The following is a 23,594-nucleotide window of genomic DNA, read 5'->3' as shown; positions in this document are numbered from 1 at the left end:
GTCCCGGTCCGCATATGCTTCACGGATGTACGGCAGTGTCTCTTCCAACCACTTCCGTCTAGCGTCGACATCGAGCGACCCTGCCTCGCCCACGACTGCCTTGTAGGCGATTCCGGGCCTCTCCTTGAAGCGCTGAATCCAGCCACCACCAGGCTGGAAATCGGTGTTTTGAAGGAGATACGCAAAGTGCTTCGCCTTCTCCACTAAAATCGGGCCACTAATTGGCAAGTTCATAGCACGTGCGCTAAGGAACCACTGATACAGTGCCTCCTCCACGTCTTTGTAGGCACCATGCCGGATCCTCTTCCGGCCGTCCTCCATAGCATGGCCAGCACTAGCATGGCATTTGTTTTCAGTCATCTTGAGCGCGTTGCGGATAATGGTTGAAACCGTCGGCTGTGACAGGCCGTACTTGCATACTAAGTTGCACACTTTTTCACCACCTCGGTGCTCCCTCAAAACGTTCCGCTTCGTTTCCAAAGATATTGCCGCTCGCTTTCTCTTCTGCGGCAGTTGATCCGGTAGAGCCACGCTGGCCGCGCTTCCTGAAGGAGAATCATCCATTGTTGAACTCTGGGGAGGGATCCGATGGGCTTGCAGAACCAGCAGGACCGAGGCCAGTGATAGCAGATGATAAAAACCACGCTGGCAACGCACGTACTTTGGCGCTGTACGCTGCCCTCGGAACATGTGCAGCTCGTGAAGCAGGAGCCAAAGAAAGTGGGAAAGATGGGGCAGCCCGGGCTGAAATGCCGTGACGCGTTTTCAACGGGCGGCGCACCCTCAGAATAGACTGCTCCCCACACGGATACAAAAGCAACAAAAGGAAGTGCCTCCCTACCCTCTCCACCTCTGCCCAGAGGAAAGTGCCCGTCTTTTCTCCTTCTCCGAGTCATACAAGCTTCTCCGGCTCATCCCATGCACCTCGCCTCGTATGCGTCGTCACATGATCGTTTCGCAGCCGCTGTGGCCGCTGTGCGGGCGGCTCCGCATACGCGCGCTCGTTTTTTGCGCCGTAAGCGTAGTTTGGCTGGCGTGGTAGCTGCGTTTGCGAGTTTTTTTCTTTGATGGTTGGCTCCAAATGACTACATTTAATTGTTATAACCGACAATCTAGTATGATAGCATTCTTATAAGCGATTTATTTTACCATAGAACACATTGCAAAGGTGACGGTGCCACGGCTGTCCATTGCTATATCCGATATATTGTTAAAAGCGGTATTGTTATAAGTGGGTTTGACTGTATATTAATGATGGTCATACTTGTATTAAGACATTTTTGGGATTGTGATTGTGGTATTATTTCAGATGAAATACCCTTCCTCCAGCCAGCCTGTTTCCTTGGTTGATTGATGTCTAATGTCACTCTCATCCTATTGGCAATTACTGCAGTAAATACCCTCAGAGCATTGGACACTTAACTAATTGATCTGCAATTATTTGTCCTAATGACTGGTACCGTTATTAACACGATTGCAAGTCGACTCGAATGTAAGTCGACCCCCCCCTCCTCCCAACATCACATTTCTGAAAAAAGATTTATTTATTATTTATTTATGAAATACTGCGGACACTAAGTCCAAGCAGGGTGAGCGTACAAGTGAGCGAAATAAGAAAGAAATAACACTGGAAAATAGACAGAAATAGCACTAATTGGTTAGACCTCATGGGGCAATGGTTGGTTTATTTGGTTCCAATCTATTATAGTTCGTGGGAAAAATGAAAACTTGTAGGTGTCTGTTTTGGCGAATATAGGGGTTAGAAAACTAGGGTGGTAATGTCGAGTTTGTCTGGCAGATAACGGCTTTAAGTATAATGAGGGGTACAGACCAAATTTGTTCTCTAATAAAAGCGCAACAAAACTCTAACCTGAACTTTTTTCTTCGGAGTTCAAGTCGTTCAATTTGGTTAATTTCCATCAAAGTGGTGGGGGAGTCAGTCTTTTCATATTTATTAAAGATGAATCTAACAGCCTTTCTCTGTATTCGTTCCAAATTGGCTATGTTAGATTTAGTATACGGGTCCCAAACTACGCATGCGTATTCTAGTTTTGGTCTGATTATAGAAGAATAACAAAGTAGCTTGATGTTAGGAGGCGCGTTCTTCAGTTTATGTCTTAAGCAGCACAATTTGCGAAATGCGGAAGAGCAAATGTTATTGATATGCAAGTTCCACGTTAATTTGCTAGTTATAGTTATGCCTAAGTATTTGGATTTAGATACTTGTTCAAGAGGGGACGAAATTAATTTGTATGTGTAACTATGTGGTATGTTTTTTCTTGTTATCGGAAGATACACACTTTTGTCAGCATTGAGAACCATGCCCCATTGGTCGCACCATTTCAAAACATTGTTCACAGCATTGTTCAAAACATTCTGGTCATCCCTATTAGTAATTTCTTTGAATAATATACAATCGTCTGCGAACAATCTAATATGCACTGATGGGCTAATTACTTGAACAATGTCATTAATATATAAAAGAAAAAGCAGAGGGCCCAAGACACTTCCCTGTGGTACACCGGATGAAACTGGAAGAGAGCCCGAACATTGTCCACCAACTTCAACAAACTGCCTGCGGTCCTTTAAGTATGCGGTTATCCAAGTTATGAAAATCTCAGGAATGCCAATATGTTTCATTTTTAGAATTAATTTATCATGAGGAACTTTGTCGAACGCCTTGCTGAAATCTAAAAAAATTGCATCAATTTGGCCCTTACTATCTATACAGGATGCGAATGAGTTAATTACCGTAATCAGTTGTGTTACTGTCGAGAAACCCCTTCTGAACCCGTGTTGGAATTCGTTGATGACCAAATTTTTTTCTGGAAATTCATTCATACAGTGTGCAACTATATGCTCTAGTAGCTTACAGCACGATGAAGTCAATGATATGGGACGATAGTTTTGCAACAAAAGACGATTTCCTTTTTTGTAAACGGGGACAATTCGGGCTGTCCTCCAGTCATCAGGTAATTTGCTTGTCAGCAAAGAAGCACGAAATTTGATCACGAGGAATTTCGCCAGGGTTTCAGCATAACGACGAAGGAATACATTTGGAATATTATCAGGACCACATGACGTTCTCGTTTTTAAGTTTAATAACATAGAAAAGACACCTGAATAAGATATGAAGTTCACTTCAGAAAGATGATACACCCGGCTATTCGCGGTACACGCTCTCGGAGCGGAAAATACGCTTTGAAAGTACTCATTAAAATGCTGGGCAATGGCCATCTGATCACATACCATAGCGTTGTTCACCGAAACTTGTGTCACGGTTTTTTTTTTCTCACTGATGTAATTCCAAGATTTACTTGGCTCGTTTTTTATGAAATTTTGAAGTGATGTGTTAAAAAAATAATCTTTAGAATCACGTATGGCGCATGCTAGATTGTCGAGCAAATGTTTAATCTGTTTAGGGTCTGTGTGCTTCTTCTTGTGCCGTTTTACCTTTCGCCGGAATTGAATTATGCTACGTGTCATCCATGGGGTTTCCTTACGTTCTTTTCTATATTTGCTTGGCACAAAAGTTTCGATGCAATAAAAACAAATTTTTTTGAACCGGTCCCAGAGTGCGCAGACATCAGTATCATCGAAATCTAGAAAGCAGGTTTCTAGATGCTCAGTTACAGATGCGTCGTTAGCATGTGAATAATCTTTAAAACAACGTAGTGATGATTGTTTGTTTTTAGTGTGTTGTACCAAAGGCAAGGAAGCACTAACTAGGCAGTGATCAGAAAGCCCCTGCTCCACAGTGACAGTAAACCTTACAAGATTGCGAGGCAGGAACAGCAGATCTAATAATGATTTCGTGGAACCAACTTGACGGGTTGGTTCGTGAACTACTTGCATCAAGTTGCGAGTTAGCATTATATTAAATATTTTATTTGCATGCTTACTGTTAGCACCAAAACACTCAAGGCGTTCCGAATCCACACCAGGCAAGTTGAGATCTAACATGAACAAAATTTTTCTATTTTCGTGCTGTGACATATGATTTTGTAGTTTATTTAAGCAGTCAGGTCCAGAATCGGGAAGTCTATACTGAGCATATAAAACGAATTTATGACCCCAACAAGACAATTTTACGCATAGGCATTCAATTTCTGGTACCTCGTCCTGCAAGACGGCCGCAATTTGTTTCTTAATGAGGATGGCTATGCCACCACCTCTAGATTCTCTATCTTTTCGAAATACTGTGTAGGCGGGAGGAAATACATCATCATCATTCACTTCGCTGTGAAGCCACGTCTCCGTAATCACTGTAATGTGTGGATCATGCTGTGATAAGGTTATTTCAAGATTGGCTGTTTTATTAACTAAACTACGTGCATTAAGGTTCATTACGCGCAGCTGCTTGCATTGTTCCGAGTGACGTCATGCCTCGTCCTCTTGAGGTGTTCTAGGTTTTGAGGAGGCTATCTTTACGCGCTTATTTTGGGATTCATCCCAGGCGAACATATCTTTATCCACTTTTAGCTTATCGTGAAAAAGGGCAACCTTTTTTTTTTTGATCCCTGTCTTCTTTTGAGCTATCCCAGAGTAGTTTGCGCTTCTTCAGTGTAGACTGCGAGTAGTCATTCTGAATCGACATACCTGAGCCTTTTAGTTTTCTAACGTTCTCCATTATTGTCTTTTTTTCTACAAAATTCTGCAGGTAAATAATTATAGGCCTTTTCCCGCTGTTACGTCCCAGCCTATGTATACGCCCTACAGACTGGCAACTAACTTGCAGTTTATCTTCAAATACTTCCTTGATTACTCTATCTTTCAGCGTAGTTTCAGTCTCTTCAGGGTCTTCGGCGATTCCGTGTGTAATTAGGTTCGAACGTCTGCTTCGATCTTCGAGATCGGTTATTTTTTTGGCTTGAAATCCCATCACATTTTCAATTGATTTCAATGTTGTGTGGATTTGCTGAGGCGGATCGGTGAGGGTTGACGGTTCATTAAGCTTTTTTTCCATCAGTAATAGTACACGCTGCAGGTCAGTCACTATATTTACAGTTTTAACGAGCTCTGTTTTAATTTCAGTGATTTCGGCTTGAAGCGACTCTTGACCATCCAATAATTGTTCCAGAATTTCCTTCTGAGACGGGCCAGGATTCATTTCGACGTCGCCGCAGAGGAGCAATTTACAATAAACAAAACAATCGTATGCCAAAGGAAAACAACAATGGGGGCACGGTAGGACAACGATACCGCGGCAGTCACTATGAAATGTACTGGTATGACTACCAACCTGCAGTACAAAGAACGGTGTTCCCGTTAGCAACATGGTCGATCCGAGTCCGCCGTGCTTACTGAAGCTGTATTCCTGCGTGGCTTCTTTTATAGCTGTTGGCTCCGATGACGTCACAGTGCGATGCATGAACGTTGACGCTGGAAGAACACGCATGTCCAGAAAAGTGTCATCAAGTGACGACAGCAAGATGTGTGCGTTTTCGATGAGGGTCCGATTTCCATCGCAGCAGCAAGCGCCTTGGGGCCACACGAGTCCAGTTGTTCGTAATGCAGCGGAACCCAGGATAACCTGCAGTACGAAGAACGGTGTTCCCGTTAGCAACATGGTCGATCCGAGTCCGCCGTGCTTACTGAAGCTGTATTCCTGCGTGGCTTCTTTTATAGCTGTTGGCTCCGATGACGTCACAGTGCGATGCATGAACGTTGACGCTGGAAGAACACGCATGTCCAGAAAAGTGTCATCAGGTGACGACAGCAAGATGTGTGCGTTTTCGATGAGGGTCCGATTTCCATCGCAGCAGCAAGCGCCTTGGGGCCACACGAGTCCAGTTGTTCGTAATGCAGCGGAACCCAGGATAACCTGCAGTACGAAGAACGGTGTTCCCGTTAGCAACATGGTCGATCCGAGTAAAATTGGCAGTGGCTTAGCTCGGCTATGCCAGGATATACGTAGTGAGAGGTACATTTCCCTGTCTGAGCTTATTGTGGTCACTGTATGTTTAGCAAAGAGAGACATTGGGCTCCATCTTGGCGGCTATGAGCCGTCTATCGCGCTCGGCAGTCTGGCATCTCCATTTGGCAAGTCGCTCCTTTCTCTGTTCGGGCGTCTCCATTTCTCTCTTCACCTTTTCCCGCTCATTCTCTCTGTTGAGTAGCTAACTGCCAGGCGACAACCTCAAGATGGGAAGAGTTAATCTTCTTTTGTCTATACCGTCGTTTAGCAGTGGCTGGACTCTCCTTCTCTGCATTCATGTCAAACGTTGTGATACAACCGCCCATTACATCTCCACCTTTTATACGCAATGCTGAGCATGCGACACGCAGTTTGGGTGATAGAGCAGCGAGGCGGCAATGAAGCGCGCGGCGCGCTTCGTTCTAACGGTGGAGCGGGCGCTCGGCCGCAGAGACGGCAAAGCGCACGCCTCACCTGCTGCTCCTCTCTGGCTGCGATGGTAACGGCGCATGCGCACAACTAACCTCTCCCAGCCATCGCGAAATGCTCGACTGGTAGCCCAGTGTAGCTCTCGCTACAAAAAAAAAAAAACTTGGAGGTCGTTTACACTTGGCCTTTAATAATAGATTGCGATATCACTATCCTGCGGCCTTCGCTTATCGCCGGCCACTATCGGCTGCCGCGCGTGGTAGCGCCCGTGGGCACATTCCAAAATGAAAATGTATTAGTCACTGGACTACTCGTCCACACTTGCGCCGTCCTCACTAGTGCTGCCATCGTGATCGCTGCTTCGGTCCCGCAGCTCGTCATTCTAACAGCGTCGTGCAGCGAAATCCCGCACTTCGCAAACAGCCACATCGCGACATTGCATGGAACAGCTGAAAATTTTGCGACGCTGCAGCTGCCACACCTGTGTCACCCGTTGCGAACGTCGAACTTGCAGCCCGGCGCACAATTAATTTCGTCGGCGTAAAGAATGACAGCCATCCTGAACGTAGCCGTGAATGATCGCCGGTCTCTTACCGGACCCGGCAGAGCACAAATGACGCATGACGAGGCTACATTAAAAACTTGTGAAACATTGTCGGAGAAACCAGGTGTGTGCAGCGTCGGCTCTTCTGACGCCTACCGACACTCCCTGGCGCCGCTGCGGTTCCGAGTGGTGGTGCCGCCGCGTTTCGAACAGCGGCCTTTCCATCAACTATCGACGCTCCTTTGAGCGCCGAGTGCACGGTTGAAAGTAAACAAAAAAAAACTTCTCGACACCTATTAAAAGTAAAATGCAAATGCATTATCGGGCCGCCGCCACTTATCAGCAGACGAAATCTGAGGCCTCGTGTGGGGAGTGGGCTGGTGCTGGTTTGCTGCTTATCGACAGCCACCATTGGCTGCCTCGTGCGGGATGGGGATGCCGGTTGTGCGCGTCGACATAGCAGTTGCTCAAGGCCAGCACCAAGAGCGATGCGACGGAGCTGCACAGCAAAAATGCAACCACGCTGTAGCATCCCTGATAGCTCGTTTGTCTTGCCTTTATTTATGGTGCGATGCCTTGGTTTCGGTTTTGTCTATCCCCCCCTACTTCGGATCCTCAAATTTTGAAAAATAGGTCGACTTACAATCGTGTACTTACGGTACAGTGCTGGCATTTTACCATGATTCTGGTGCACTGAAGCCTGTGAGGCATTGCAGCCAATGCTCCTTCGTGTGAGGCTTTCCTGGCTGCATGGAAACTTATAAAATTGTGCAGTGCAATGAGCCTGGTAAAAAAATTAAAATTAGTCAACGATTACACTTCTCGGTAATATGATCTTTGAGCACAGCTGCTGCGGTACTTGAGTCATAGGCGGCTGCATACGGAATACACAGTGCGCTGAATGGAGGTGGCTCTGGGTTTTGACTCGGTTAGCACTCACAGTGCTCCGTTGCCAAAGAGCCTTGCCTCGGGTGAATGACCAGCACTCTCTTCTTTACTATTCACGCTGCCGTTGTTTCCTCCTTCTCCACTTTCCTCCTCGTGGTCTCTTTGCCATTGCTATAGTCGGAGAGAGCCAGTGGCGCTCGGTGCAAGCTCCAGAACTGCCAACCGTCTCATAATAGCGCATGGCGAGCAATGCAGACTTTATTAATTTGAAAGCATATTAGGCTTATCAGTCAGAAAATCCGGCATTCCATCGATGAGAAACGGACCCAAAACCCACTTGACCGTGTGACGTCATTGGCAGTGCTTGCTTCATCAGGAAAGAAGGAAAAATAAAGTTTCTTAAATAAAATTTTTTCTGAAGTAAGCTTTGAACCCAGGCCAGCGTGAACAGATCAGCTTTGCTAACCACTTCATTAGAGCACTAAGCCATCACCGCAGCACAACATCCCACGTGCTGAACTACCAGTCTCTCGTGCTGGGTGCACGCAACATCGTCTTTGTTCACTCTCTTTTGGGCGACGCGGACAAACCAGCTCCACTGGACCACTGCATTAGAGTGTAGTACACCATCGCCGGAGCACTACACACCACATGCATGCTTTTGCATTCACAGCACATAAGCAGCCTTAAGTGCCCTCCATAATTTTTGGTGACATCATCTGTGAGCCAGCGACTGTGTGTGCTATTCGTCTGTACTCTTCACGCTGCTGCTGTTTCCTCATTCTCCGCTTCCCTCCTTGCTCTCTCTCCGCTGCCGCTTCCTTTCATCCGCTGCTGCACTCTGCATTTGCTCTCTTTTATCCTCTGATGCGCTTGTTCGCTCGGTCACGCTGAGCCACACCCCTCTACATAGGAGTGGGCGTCTGAGAGCTGTGCGCGGAAAAAACTGCTCGTGAAATATGAAGCTCAAGAAGCTATTTTGGTGTGTAACCAGGCTGTTTAAAGTAAACTGCGAGACATCCCCAAGGAGAACTTTATAATTAAAAAATACTGACGTTTCGGAGCCGGCTCAGCTCCTTCTTCAGAGGTGACAGGGGGCCGTTTAGTTTTCAGCCAGGGCGCGTTGTATATCAAGTCATGGTACCCTGCGGAGCATTGGTCCAGACAGGCCAATGCCCAAATGACAGACTGAAAAAACAAAAGTATACTGCGAGCAGTGCAGTATCAGGTCATTTAGGAATCCACAATAGCTGGTGTGACCTGTCTGCCAACCTGACTTTTCCAGCACACCATCTGTCTCGCTATCAAAAAAGAAGACATGGCATTTCTGTAAGTGTGAAGTTAAAGTGTGATGTTTGTTTTTGTCTTCTGTGTATGTTCCAGCACACTTGTCTTTATCCAGCTGTCTCTAGAGTCCCTGCGTTTCAAACTGCAGCATTAATGAAGTTTAAGATGGATGATAACATGAAGCTTGAGCTGGAAACCTAACGATGTTTGTCTGATGCAGGATGCTTCTGAAGTGATTTCCTTCTTTTTGTGCATGCAGACAACGTGTGCTGAGTTCCTGGAGCGTTTTGACCGGCATTACAGCACACACCCTTGGGACAAGGTGCAGGTGAGCTCATTTTGCTCTGCATTGCAAACACATCAAGTGCAATTCCTCCTACATTAAACTATTGGGGGCATTGCTAATGCAGGCACGTGTTCAGGCTTGCAGATTCTGAGCCCTCGACTGCATGAATTCCTGCACACAGGTGGCATTTGGCACTGGCTTTCTTGTGCTACTTTGATTATTCAGGTTGCATGCTTGTTTTGTTTTTTAGAAAAAGAATGATAAATTATCAGATGTGATACCACATGAGGATTATGGTGATGTAGCAATATTCAATGTTGAATTTGAATCTAAATAGAGCCAGTCAAATGTTTTGAATGTAGCATGCACTGTTTGGATGCCCAGGTAATCCAAACTCCAAATGATTAGTCTTGCTCACATGACCTCCAAGACCAGTGTTCACTGGGTGTCAGATCTCAGGGACTGTGGCACTTTCCTGATGCTTGCTTTACCCCTGTAAACATTTGCCACATGCAGCCGTCGGCATATGATTGCACTGTCTGCCTAATTCATTGTCTCTTCCTTTGTCCCCACGTTCATGGCACAATTTTGCAGCGTAAGCTGCTACTGGCTCTTACCCCGGCCTTGTGGCATCGTTGTTTGTATTGGCGACCACTCCACAAGCTGATGGTCGACGCACGGCGACACACTTGATGACATCACTGCAGCATGCCATTGGAACATGAAGAAGGAAATACTTCTTCCCTTTTGCAGCTAATGCTGAAAAACATTGGCATTAGTACTTGTGGCTGTCCTGTGAATTCCTAGAGCGCAGCTCTTAGGCACCGTTCGTGGGTTGAGCTGCATCTGCGTTGAAGGCATAACCGCGCGTGAAGGGAAGGAAGGGAGGAGTGCAAGGGTGGCGCTTTCTCCCACTGGCTCATCCCAGCGCAGAGTCCCGGCCCTCCTTCCTTCCAGCACTCTGGCCCGGCTTCCTGTTCAGTGCATGTGCATCTTGTAATGTAGACAGCAGTCAATTTCAGGTCACTTTTGTCAAAACTACACTCGTCCATTTTCGTTCACTAAAACTTGTGACTTCGCTCTCCAGACTTGCCAAAATTGCACATACGAACCCTGCGAATCGATTCCGACTATCACGGAAGGGAGTCGTTGTCAATTGCAGAGCGAGAGTAGTTGTTCAAGTGTGCGTATTATTTTTAATTGCTGATGATTTAAATCAAGTTCTCATTAAAAGACACTATCAAGAAAATAAGATGGAGGTTTTAAGCCCTTTTTAATTCTCAAAGCAAATTTTTTGATGTCCAAACACTGCTTTTGAGAATACACACTCGCACTGCTATACCAAGTGGAGTGAGTTCACCAAACGTACTAAGGGGGAAGTGCATTTTGCAGCGAGTGTCGCTAAAGGTCATCATGTGACACTAGGCGAATGACACTTTAGGAGAATGTCACTCATTGAAAGGGACCCTCAATCTGTTAGGGGTATAAGACTGTGAAACCTCCAGGAAATGCTCGTTGCCAATGCCAGCCACATTCTGAGAGGCTATTCCACCATGCTGCTCATCTCTTTCTCGATTGCCTTAAAGGGGCTCTAAATTAAAATTTGCGGTATGCCTGGAATGTTAAAGGCCTCTGCTTCACAAATACCCATCGGCAAGAAGTTTTAATGCAAAAACATTGTATGACTCATCAGAGGCGAAACACGGCTACGTTGTCGGTGCCCAGAAAAAATGTTAGGCAGGGTTTAACCGTAGTTATACCCAAAGGCCAAGCAATAGCCCAGGCCAAATTTGGAGGTCACCATCGTGTCGGGCACGGTCAGTTATGGTTGGACATTGATTTTGGTCCAAATCGGCCAAGATCAATTTGTAAATGTCTATCTGGTGCTATGCTGTGCTTCTCAAGGTTTTAACGAAGGTCAAATCAGGAACAGAATGGTGAACGGCCTTTTTGTTGAGCAGAGCTACCACTCTAAGAGCGCTCCACAAAACTCCTAGTGATGTCACCATTGTCCCATGTGATGGCAGTAGTCCACGAGATAATTAACAGTATGCCATAAGCAATGAAGTATAGTAATTAGATGATTTAGGGTGAAGGATTTCAGGGTAGAGGCACCATTTTAGTTTCATTTGAAAGGCTGCAATTCTGGCTATTCCCATATTCCGATGGGCAACCATGACCAAGCCCTGGAAGCTGTAAACAAAGAAGCAAAACTGGGCAAAATGCCCGCTGCTATTGGTTTTCGAAATCACATGATCAAAATGGTGACTTTTGGTCGGCTGGCAACATCGACTGCTTGCAGCTCGGCACCATTTTGAGTTGGTCATGCCGTCCCACTGCCACAGCCAAGTGCAGTTCGTCGAGCGCTAAGTGCGAAATGTTTTGATTTGCGCAAGTCTTAGGCCAAAAGCACTAAAAATGAGTGAAAGGTACAGATCCAAAACACGCTGTGTATGCTGCATTGTCGCACCCTGGTGTCTGCAATCAGAGATGACGCTTCGCCAGCGCAGCGATGGCCCGATGACGCCGGAACTGGTGGTGCTTAGCGCGACAGCGAGCACTGAACACACATCCTGAGGAAGCGAAAGGTAGAGATCCGAAGTACGCTACATCGTCGCATCCTGGTGTCTGGAATCAGAGACGACGCTTCGCCAGCTCCCCAATGGCTCGATAACGCCGGAACTAATGGTGCTTAGCGCGACAGTGAGGAGTGAACACAACCTGAGGGAGCGAAAGGTATAGATCCGAAGTGCGCTGCATCGTCGCATCCTGGTGTCTACAATCAGAGACGACACTTCGCCAGCTCCGCGATGGCGTGATAACACTGGAACTAGTGGTGCTTAGCATGACAGCGAAGAGGCAACACATCCTGAGAGAGCGAAAGGTAGAGATCTGAAGTGCACTGCATCGTCGCATCCTGGTGTCTACAATCAGAGATGACGCTTCGCCAGCTCCACGATGGCCCGATAACGCCGGAATTGGTGGTGCTTAGCGCGACAGTGAGGAGTGAACACACAACCTGAGGGAGCGAAAGGTAGAGATCCCAGGTGCACTAGGTGCACTGCATCGTCGCATCCTGGTGTCTAGAATCAGAGACGACGCTTCGCCAGCTCCGCAGTGGCCCGATAACGCTGGAACTGGTGGTGCTTAGCGCGACAGCGAGCACTGAACACACATCCTGAGGGAGCGAAAGGTAGAGATCCGAAGTACGCTACATCGTCGCATCCTGGTGTCTGGAATCAGAGACGACACTTCGCCAGCTCCGCGATGGCGCGATAACACTGGAACTAGTGGTGCTTAGCATGACAGCGAAGAGGCAACACATCCTGAGAGAGCGAAAGGTAGAGATCTGAAGTGCACTGCATCGTCGCATCCTGGTGTCTACAATCAGAGATGACGCTTCGCCAGCTCCACGATGGCCCAATAACGCCGGAATTGGTGGTGCTTAGCGCGACAGTGAGGAGTGAACACACAACCTGAGGGAGCGAAAGGTAGAGATCCCAGGTGCGCTGGGAGCACTGCATCGTCGCATCCTGGTGTCTAGAATCAGAGACGACGCTTCGCCAGCTCCGCAGTGGCCCGATAACGCTGGAACTGGTGGTGCTTAGCGCGACAGCGAGCACTGAACACACATCCTGAGGGAGCGAAAGGTAGAGATCCGAAGTACGCTACATCGTCGCATCCTGGTGTCTGGAATCAGAGACGACGCTTCGCCAGCTCCCCAATGGCTCGATAACGCCGGAACTAATGGTGCTTAGCGCGACAGTGAGGAGTGAACACAACCTGAGGGAACGAAAGGTATAGATCCGAAGTGCGCTGCATCGTCGCATCCTGGTGTCTACAATCAGAGACGACACTTCGCCAGCTCCGTGATGGCGCGATAACACTGGAACTAGTGGTGCTTAGCATGACAGCGAAGAGGCAACACATCCTGAGAGAGCGAAAGGTAGAGATCTGAAGTGCACTGCATCGTCGCATCCTGGTGTCTACAATCAGAGATGACGCTTCGCCAGCTCCACGATGGCCCGATAACGCCGGAATTGGTGGTGCTTAGCGCGACAGTGAGGAGTGAACACACAACCTGAGGGAGCGAAAGGTAGAGATCCCAGGTGCGCTGGGTGCACTGCATCGTCGCATCCTGGTGTCTAGAATCAGAGACGACGCTTCGCCAGCTCCACAGTGGCCCGATAACGCTGGAACTGGTGGTGCTTAGCGCGACAGCGAGCACTGAACACACATCCTGAGGGAGCGAAAGGTAGAGATCCGAAGTACGCTACATCGTCGCATCCTGGTGTCTGGAATCAAAGACGACGCTTCGCCAGCTCCCCGATGGCTCGATAACGCCGGAACTAATGGTGCTTAGCGCGACAGTGAGGAGTGAACACAACCTGAGGGAGCGAAAGGTATAGATCCAAAGTGCACTGCATCGTCGCAACCTGGTGTCTACAATCAGAGACGGCGCTTCGCCAGCTCCGCAATGGCCCAATAACGCCGGAACTGGTGGTGCTTAGCGCGACAGTGAGGAGTGAGCACACAACCTGAGGGAGCGAAAGGTAGAGATCCGAAGCGCATCGGGTACGCTGCATCGTCGCATTCTGGTGTCTACAATCAGACGACACTTCGCCAGCTCCGCGATGGCCCGATAACGCGGAACTGGTGGTGCTTAGCACGACAATAAGGAGTGAGCACACAGCCTGAGGGAGCGAGAGGTAGAGATCCAAAACGCATCGGGTACGCTGCATCGTCACATCCTGGTGTCTACAATCAGACGACACTTCGCCAGCTCCGCGATGGCCCAATAACGCCGGAACTGGTGGTGCATAGCGCGACAGTGAGGAGTGAACACACAACCTGAGGGAGCGAAAGGTAGAGATCCGAAGCGCATCGGGTACGCTGCATCGTCGCATATTGGTGTCTACAATCAGACGACACTTCGCCAGCGCCGCGATGGCCCGATAACGCCGGAACTGGTGGTGCTTAGCACGACAGTAAGGAGTGAGCACACAACCTGAGGGAGCGAAAGGTAGAGATCCGAAGCGCATCGGGTACGCTGCATCGTCGCATATTGGTGTCTACAATCAGACGACACTTCGCCAGCGCCGCGATGGCCCGATAACGCCGGAACTGGTGGTGCTTAGCGCGACAGTGAGGAGTGAACACACAACCTGAGAGAGCGAAAGGTAGAGATCCAAAACGCATCGGGTACGCTGCATCGTCACATCCTGGTGTCTACAATCAGACGACACTTCGCCAGCTCCGCGATGGCCCAATAACGCCGGAACTGGTGGTGCTTAGCGCGACAGTGAGGAGTGAACACACAACCTGAGGGAGCTAAAGGTAGAGATCCGAAGCGCATCGGGTACGCTGCATCGTCGCATATTGCTGTCTACAATCAGATGACACTTCGCCAGCTCTGCGATGGCCCGATAACGCTGGAACTGGTGGAGCTTAGCACGACAGCGAGGAGTGAATACGCATCCTGAGGGAGCGAGCGAAAGGTAGAGATCCGAAGCGCCTTGGGTACGCTGCATCATCATATCCCTTTTATCTACAATCAGTGCTGTAGTGGTGACGCTTCGCGATGGCGCAATAAAACGCCGTCACCGTTAGCGGCGTAGCGCGACAGAGAGCCTTCGTTGACAGCCAGTAACGGCGCAGTAGATGGAGCTTTTCGGCGAAGCTGGTTGTGCAGCGCCAGCGGCAGTCATGAAATGGCATCCCGCAACGTGCAGAATTGGAAACCTTGATGAAATAGACTTGCTTCCAAATGTTTTGAGGGGTAAGATGAGCAAAGAGCACACTTGTTAGGGGCTGACTGCAATCATAATGCCATTGTGAGATACAATCGCACGCCAGAACTTCGGGGAGGTCGCAGTGCGATGGCACTCGTCTCTTGTGCCAGCCTCCACACCATGCCATCTGTTCTCCGGCAATTTCCTTGTTGCAAGTTGTCGACGGGAAATGGTGCTTCCACATCAGAAGCCAGCCAGAACACACTTCAGTGATTTCTAGTTAGCCTTGGTGCCACAAAAATATGCCAAAATGTTTTTTCCTGATTTCTCAAAAGTGCATTTTTGGCACATTCAGAATTTTAGAGGAGCCATATCTCCAGTTATTTATCAGCTTTTACTGCAATTTCTTTTGTGCTAGAAAGATAAATGTATAGGTTGTGCAGTAATGCTGACTTTAAACCACTGCTTCCTTAGTAAAATTTTCAGAATAAATCCTTTGTCTCAGTCATCAAAAGAGCTTTTTCTCTGTAAACTGTCCAATTTGACCAGCTGTAACTTTCTTCCAAGTCATCCTCGGATGCTCATTTATGCCTTATTGCACTCCTTGGTGACTCTAGATCATTTATAAATAGAAATCTTCTCCTTAAGGTCTTATGTTCATTAACCAAGCTTCCTCTAAACAAAAGACATAATTTCCATGATAAATCTAAAACTGTTTGCTGCAGTGGGAAACCATTTGCAGTTTTGGAATCGGTGCATGACATTGTACAAACAGTGAAAATTAAATATAAATCTGTCCATAAATAAAGAAAATAATTCTAAGCGGTGTGTCCCCTTTAACAGCACATGAAATTATACAAACAGTGAAAATTTGGTGTACATCTGTCCATAAATAAAAAAAATAGTTCTAAGAGGTGTGTCCCCCCCCCCTTCTTAGAACTATTTTCTTTATTTATGGACAGATTTACTCCAAATTTACACTGTTCGTGCTATTTGATGTGCAGATTCCAAAAATGCAAATGGTTTCCTCCTACAGCAGACAGTTCTAGGTTTATCATGGAAAGTATGTCTTATGTTTGGAGGAAGATTGGTTAATGAACATAAGATGTTGTGGAGAAAATTTTTATTTATAAATGATCTGGAGTCACCAAGGAGTGTGCTAAGGCATAAATGAGCATCCTAGGATGACTTGGACAAAAGTTACAGCTTGTCAAACTTGACAGAGAAAAAGCTCATTTTGATGACTGAGACAAAGGATTTATTTTAAAACTTTTCCTAAGAAAGCAGTGGTTTAAAGTTAGCGTTATTGCACAACCTGTGCATTTAGCTTTCTGGCACAAAAAAGAGTTGCATTAATTGCTGATAGAGAACTGGAGATGTCGCTCCTCCAAAATTCTGAATTTTCTAAAAATGCAGTTTTGAGAAATCAGGAAAAAACGTTTTTAGCATATTTTTGACCAAGGTTAACTAGAAATCACTGAAGTGAGTTCTGGCTGATTTCTGATGTAGAAGCACTATTTCCAGTCGGCATAATTGCGCTTGCAACAAAGAAATTGCCGGCGAGCAGATGGCATGGTGTGGAGGCTGGAACCTGAGACGAGTACCTTTGCACTGCGACCTCCCCGAAGTTGCGGCACGCGATTGTATTTCACAACGGCGCTATGATCGCAGTCAGCCCCTCAAAACATTTGGAAGCAAATCTTTTTAATCAAGGTTTTCGATTCCGCACATTGTAGGACGCCGTTTCGCGACCGCCACTAGCGCCACGCCACTAGATTCACCGGAAAGCTCGATCTGTCACGCTGTTGCTGGCTGTCAATGAAGGCTGCTTAGGTATTGCTTCTTTATCTGCACAGTCACGTTTACGCTGTCTACACGTGGCAGGAATCGCCCTGGTCACTCCTCGCTGTCGCTCTAGATAAAAAGAATGGGATGATGCAGCATACCCATTGCGCTTCGGATCTCTACTTTACGCTCCCTCAGGATATGTGTTCACTCCTCGCTGTCTTGCTAAGCACCGCCGGCTACGGCATTATTGGGCCATCACGGAGCATCGTCGCTGATTGATGCAGCGTACCCAGCGCGCTTCAGATCTCTACCTTGCGCTCATTTTTAGTGCTTTTAGCCTAAGACTTGCGCAAATCGAAATATTTTGCACACTTAGCGCCCAACGAACCTAACTTGGTCAATGGGACCAGTGGGACGGCACGACCAACCCAAAATGGAGCTAGACAGCAAGCGTTCGATGCCGCCAGCCAACCAAAAGTCGCCATTTTTATCACGTGACTTGGAAAACCAATAGCAGTGCACGTTTTTCCCAATTTTGTTTGTTTACCATGGTTTACCGCTGGACAGACGGATGGACGGACGGCTTTACTCTTTGTATCTGGTGGCAGCTTGCGCATCATAGCCTATACTTCCCCCTTGTTAATTTTTTTTCTTTTTCCTTCTATTTCGCTTTTAAAACGTCTAGTTTGACTATCTTTTTCCTCCAGATCCACCCCTCCTTTGATTTCCTCCACCAATCTTCTAACCTCCCCTTTGTCAATGTCACAAATTTCTCATCCACTTGCCCGCCCTCCCCAGCAAATATCCCAGTGCTCTCTCTGTGTCTGTTGCTGTTCCCTTGGGGAGGGCTGGGTGAAGTTCTCGCACATAAAAACCAAGTGCTTTATGGTTTCCATTTCCGTTTTACAGGCTGAGCACTTCTTCAAATTTGGACCTATACGATTTTGTTCTCAGAGCCCGTGTCCTAGCTTCAAAAATCAATGAACTGCCCCGCAAGTTATCAAATAACCGCTCTTTCTTGATGTCCTGTTTTCGTGTCCTATATATACCTAGTGCTGATTTCTTCTGCATTCTTTCTTTCCACTTTCTTTCTTTCTTTCTGTCTCCTTTACCTCCACTTTCACACTAGCATTTTGCTGAGCCCCATCCCTCACCTGTGGGTGCTTCGTTCTTAGCTTTCAGGTTCTGTTCGTCCGTTTTGTGTTAATGCTTTTCATGTATGCGTACTTGTACACCTTTTTTGCCCCCGTTGTTTCCTCCATTTGGGTTGGTCTCTGATCATATTTCAGTTTGCTGGTTGCCTCTCGAACCTCGAACGACGCCCAGCCCATATCTCCTTGGACTCCCTCATTCGGAGTGTTCCCATGTGCTCCCAAGCCTAGCCTTCCTACTCTTCTTTTGTCTGACCTCTAGACCGCTTCTAAGGCTTGCTCATGGTTGCCAAGCAGAATATGGTAATAGCCTGAATCGCGACCTTTCAAACGAAACCAAAATGGTGCCAGCAAAGATTGTATTTCTCGAACTGCGGGTGATCTAAGTTTGGTGCGATTAAACGTCAATTTTAAAGGGCTGCACGCGCGGTTTCACGTCTTTGGAACGCTATAACGCGTGAATTAAGCGGTTTCAATGAAAATTCATAGATAGCTGCACAATCACCTCAGTGTCGTGGAAATGAAAAGATCAAAAATCCGATTTTTTGGCCAATTCTTGGCCGCAAAGTGTGCATGTCTCCCCTTAACCGACATAGGCATGAAATGGAAGAGGGCGCAAGTGTGAAACAGTTGCCCGAAAGGGCTTGCCAGCTTTTTTGTGGGATTGTAGGTTCTGCATGTAGAAGAGTTATTATTTGGCTCAGGTGTTCATGACAGCACAATGCAGTGATTGAGCGAGTTGATGCACTCTCCTCATAAGGTGTTTCAGGGCCCCTTTAAGCAAACCCTAATGTGATATAGAATATAAGATATCTTCTACATCGATAGAATAGGCTGTAGAAGCACAAGGCATTCCTTTTTCAGAGCCTCTACTTAGGTCGAGGGGCCGTTTTAAGTACGACCCTATGACGTCCTGCCAACTGTACCTTTTTGAAACAGTTGCATTAAGAGGGTGATCCATTTATGCATTTTTTTTTAATTTTTTTCTGTTTCAGTCTTAGTGAGCAAAGTGAGACAGGTTTTTTCTTGCTCTGATCCCACCAGGCTACACAACCATTGATTTCCAAATGGCGATCATGGAGTCCTTTCTGGTGTTATCACAAGTTTGATACTAGTGGGCAACAGAGAAAAAAATCATTTTTAACTTTCACTTCTTAAGCAATGAATAGATAATTTGCTGGCCAACAAACATCAGCAAGCAAGAAAGAGCCATGGAAATGATATTTACTGATTTTTACTGTGTAACTTGTTGTCCTTGCTGTCAACCTTTATGCAGAAAGTGGGTTTGAATTTCCCCCAAAAATGACCAAACAATTTTTTGAAAATTTTTGTGTCCGCTTGCATGCCTATTTTTTATGCTGCCTGAAAGTTCCATTGCTAAATCAACCAGGAAGTGCTCTAAAAAAAATTGTTTCAATTACTTCCGTAGCTGTGCATTGCGGGGAAACGCTAGAAAAAATGGACGTTTTTCTCCATTATGGTTTTTTGCCTGGGTACTCACCTTGTGGAGCAGATTTCCCCAGGACTGTTTATATGCTTTTACCCACTTTGTTTTGCTCCTAGAACCACTGTGCAGATGAAGGCATTTTTCGTTTTTGAAATTCTTGAACTTTGAATTTCTTGTTTGACATTTTCTTCTCACTCTAGATATGTCGACAAACACTTGATTTTAAAAAATTCAAAACTGAAATATCTGCTTTTCGAAAGAACAAAAATTTTATAGCATGCCAACAGGAATGCAATGAATGTTGAACCAGCCTTGCCTTATGTTAAGGGGGGACAGGCTCTTTGGCACCGAAAATCGGCCCAAAAATCAGATTTTCAATCTTTTAATTTTCGTGTTCCTCGCACCATTCCGCATCTGTATGCAAATTTTCATCATTACACCCCACGTAATTAAGAAGTTATAGCGATTTAAAAATGCAGTACCACACCCACTGCCCTTTAAATTGTGGACAGACGACACCCAATTTCATTCGCCCCGGCGCATCGAAACTACGCGCTCTACCGCGGCCATTTTTGTCTCGTTCGAAAGTGCGGGCTTTCGGCTTATTTTTTCTTTCGAGCAGCAACCCTGTACATGCCGCCTTCGCCAAAAAAACTAAAGAAAAAATAAATAGCGGCGCGCGCTGCTATTGCCCGGTTTAGGCACGTGATCAAAATGGCGTCGTCTGGTTGGTTCCGGCAAGCTAGCCATGGAAAATGGACACCCGGCGACGCCATTTTGTCTTTCTGCCGACCACGCTAGTGCAACGCGAGAACCATGCCAGGAGGCACGAAGAAGTACCGCTCTGTGCACAAGTTTGGGCGAAAACATGCGAAAGGAAAAAAACGTGTTAATGACGCGGCATTGTTGCATACTGTGCAACAAGCAAGCGTCAGTGGTACGGGATTGCGTGATGGTCACGTTGCGGGCGGCGACGCTTCTCCATCTCCGCTGGATAACGGCGGTGTTCTTCGTGCCGATTGTAGTCGCGTACGAATTGACACCGCGCCTGTTACTAACAGTTCAGTTCAGTTCAGTTTGTTTACTTAAAGGCCCCCTTGTATCGGGGGTATTACATAAGGGGTGGGATTTTAATGAAATGAGCAAACAAAACAGCGAATATTATTTAGCACTGAAGGTGATCGGTTACATGTTCTTGAAAAGTAGAGGATGAAGCGATGTTGACGATGTCACAGGGTAGGCCGTTCCAGTCCGTTGCTGCTCGAAAGAAAAATGAAGCAGAAAAGGTGGCAGTATGCGATGGCGGCCGGGCAACTTGTAGGGGATGACTGGTGCGGTGAGATATGCGTGCGGCAGTTGTGATATACGGTGACCGATTGAGGGAAGAATGAAATAATTTGTGATAAAGGGTGAGACTTGAAATGCGACGACGGAACAGTGACATAACTCAAGCGAGTGCCAGTGAGCAGTCTACACTTGATCGACTGAAATTGACGCCAGCGACGGCACGAAAGACCGCGCTGTTCGCCGATGCAAGTGGTGCGTCCGCAGGATCAGATGCAGACGGAACAGCCTCCTATGCAATAATTGACCTCAGCGTTGCGAACATCTTCTTGAATGCCGTGCAGTGCAAAACGTGTCGCGGATGCGTGAGGTTAATTACCAGCAACCAGAGCTATGGCCTCGCTGTGAAACTGATCGTGCAATGTGACAACTGTGGTGAGATTGCGGCCGAGTGGAACTCGCGGAGGGTTGACGGTGAGAAAAAGTGCAATCCTTTCGAGCTCAATATTCTTGCTAGTCGAGCAATGCTGTCGACCGGTAACGCCCAGACAGCAATGAACGATATCTTTTCGGCGATGGGATTGTCGCGGCGTGGCATGCACTACAAGACGTTTCAACGGCATTTGAAAAACACACTGCAACCTGCTGCTACTTGAGCAGCCGCGGCAGCCATGGCACAGGCCGCGCAGGCAGTGGCGACGGTATGTGACGACTTGTGTTTTGGACACAGGGGGAACATTGCCATGTGTTACGACGGCACATGGATGATGCGCGGGTACTCGTCACATATAGGCGTCGGTGCCGTAGTGGAACTCTTCACTGGTTATGTGCTCGATTATGTGGTGCTGTCTAACTTTTGTCTGGGCTGCGAAACTGGCCCAAAGCCGAACACTGACTGCTATGAACTCTGGAAATCGCACCACGAGTGCTAAAAGAACACCAACTGCAAGGCTGGCCAAATGGAGGTAGAGGCGGCCAAAATTCTATTTGAGAGGTCTCTACATCGCCACAACATGCGCTACACAACGATGTTATGCGATGGGGACAGTCGCACGTTTAATGCCCTCCAAGATGCTAAAATCTATGGCTACATTGAAATAGTCAAGGAGGATTGAATAAGCCATGTGCACAAGCGTATGGGAGCAGCTTTGCGCAACCTCTTGCAGAGGCACAAGGGTGAGGAAAACAAAGTCTTGGTGGCAGAGGAAGGCTCACAACTGATCTAGTTGACAAGCTGGCTATATATTATGGCCGAGCGCTAAGGTCAAATGTAGGTAATGTGGATGCCATGCAGCGAGCCTTGATGGTGACATATTACCACAACACGTCTGCTGATGCCTGCCCGAATCACACTTTGTGTCCCACTGGTGAGCAGTCTTGGTGCCGCCACAACGCTGCAAAAGCAAAAGAGGAGCCCGAACCGAAGCATAAGTACAGTCTGCCAAGCGATGTGGCTGAAGCTCTTTTGCCCGTGTACAGTCGCTTATCAGAGAACAGCCTGCTGCAGAGGTGCATTCGGGGGAAGACCCAGAATTCAAACGAGAGCTTCCACTCGATCATCTGGACCTTGATCCACAAAGAGCGGAATTCGTCACTGTTTGCTGTGGAAGCAGCCACAGCAGAAGCTGTGCTGCGCTTTAATGCTGGCTGCAAGCATACAGCAACAGCAGTTCTGCAAGAATGCAACGCGAACGTGCGAGCAACTGTCTCCAGGAGAGCTGAAGAAAAGGACTTGCACCGTAACGCGTTCCGCGAAGAAGCGGGCGGCTTCGCTTGGCTTTGCTAAAGCGGAAAAAAAGAAGCACCGCAACAGCATGCACCCTGACTATGCTCCTGGTGCATTTTGAAAGCATGCGAAGGTCTTTGGGGTTTTCTTTCCTGATTAAATATGCTGTGAGGCTTGAGTGCTTCTCACAATCCCTCAATTTTGGTGGTGTTGCATTTTTGAAAGATTAATATCTCCGGTCCTGTTCTTTCTATTGCTATAATTTTTTTTTTGCTAGAAAGGGAACCTTGTGAGTCACATGACACCAACGTAAATGCAGTGACCACAAGAAAAAATTTACTGAGAAGGTTATCTGTCTTGGGTACCCAAATGGACCTTTCCTTTCAAATGTTTCCTATTGCATAACTTAGGCTGAAATTGGCATAAGCCATTAATTTTTGCTTTAGTTCACTTTCCACTAGTTTCTGATCATTGTGGACATATCAATCATTGACATAATTTACATGTACATACTGTGAGATGTTTTTTCTCGTTTTCTCAAAACTGCAATTTTCAGGGTTCTGCAATTTTGGAGGAGCGATATCTCTTAAACTATTTGTGCTATAGCTCTCATTCTTATTCTGTTAAAAAGGAAAAGTCTTGGACAGTGCATTAAGACTAAAATATGTTTAGTTATTACATGGCAACATTTACAAAATTAATTATCAATCTTGGGTGCCAACTAGGGCTTTTTGTCACAAAAGTTTGACTAGGTGTAACTTTGGTTGAAATTCTTCTAGCACATTAATTCATGTCTTGTTGCACTCTATGATCCTTCTAGATCACTCTGGCAGGTCTATTCTCATCATGCCATAGAGTGTTTAGTAATTAGCTCACCTCCAAACGAGCAACATGAATTTGGTGAAATTTTGAAAACTATTTCATATACAAGAAAACTAATCAGACATTTGAAATCAGCATGTAAAAATATACAAATGGTGCAAGTTTCAACCAGATCCACACATAAATAAGGAGAAAAGTTCTAAGAGGGCTTTCCCCCTTTAACTCTGCATCTTTTTCACAAGGTTAGAAAGAAAACAGTATAGTAGAGAACATTTTTCTGTAGATAAAACAAT

The 23,594-nt window shown here is 46.7% G+C and overlaps 1 protein-coding gene and 1 pseudogene across 1 annotated transcript in view; both read left to right on the top strand.

The window, feature by feature from the left end:
* TTLL12 (Tubulin tyrosine ligase-like 12) overlaps positions 1-23,594 on the top strand; it is a 147,757-nt gene that overhangs the window by 105,792 nt on the left and 18,371 nt on the right. Inside the window, exon 13 of the mRNA XM_077637524.1 lies at positions 9,325-9,393. Within this exon, the coding sequence (XP_077493650.1) occupies positions 9,325-9,393 (69 nt within the window). The remainder of the gene's footprint in view (positions 1-9,324; positions 9,394-23,594) is intronic.
* LOC144105060 (uncharacterized) lies at positions 20,891-22,700 on the top strand (annotated as a pseudogene).

The sequence above is a fragment of the Amblyomma americanum genome, chromosome 9 (assembly GCF_052857255.1).
Source record: "Amblyomma americanum isolate KBUSLIRL-KWMA chromosome 9, ASM5285725v1, whole genome shotgun sequence".
Taxonomy (NCBI): domain Eukaryota; kingdom Metazoa; phylum Arthropoda; class Arachnida; order Ixodida; family Ixodidae; genus Amblyomma; species Amblyomma americanum.
This window is presented reverse-complemented; position numbering and strand designations above follow the sequence as displayed.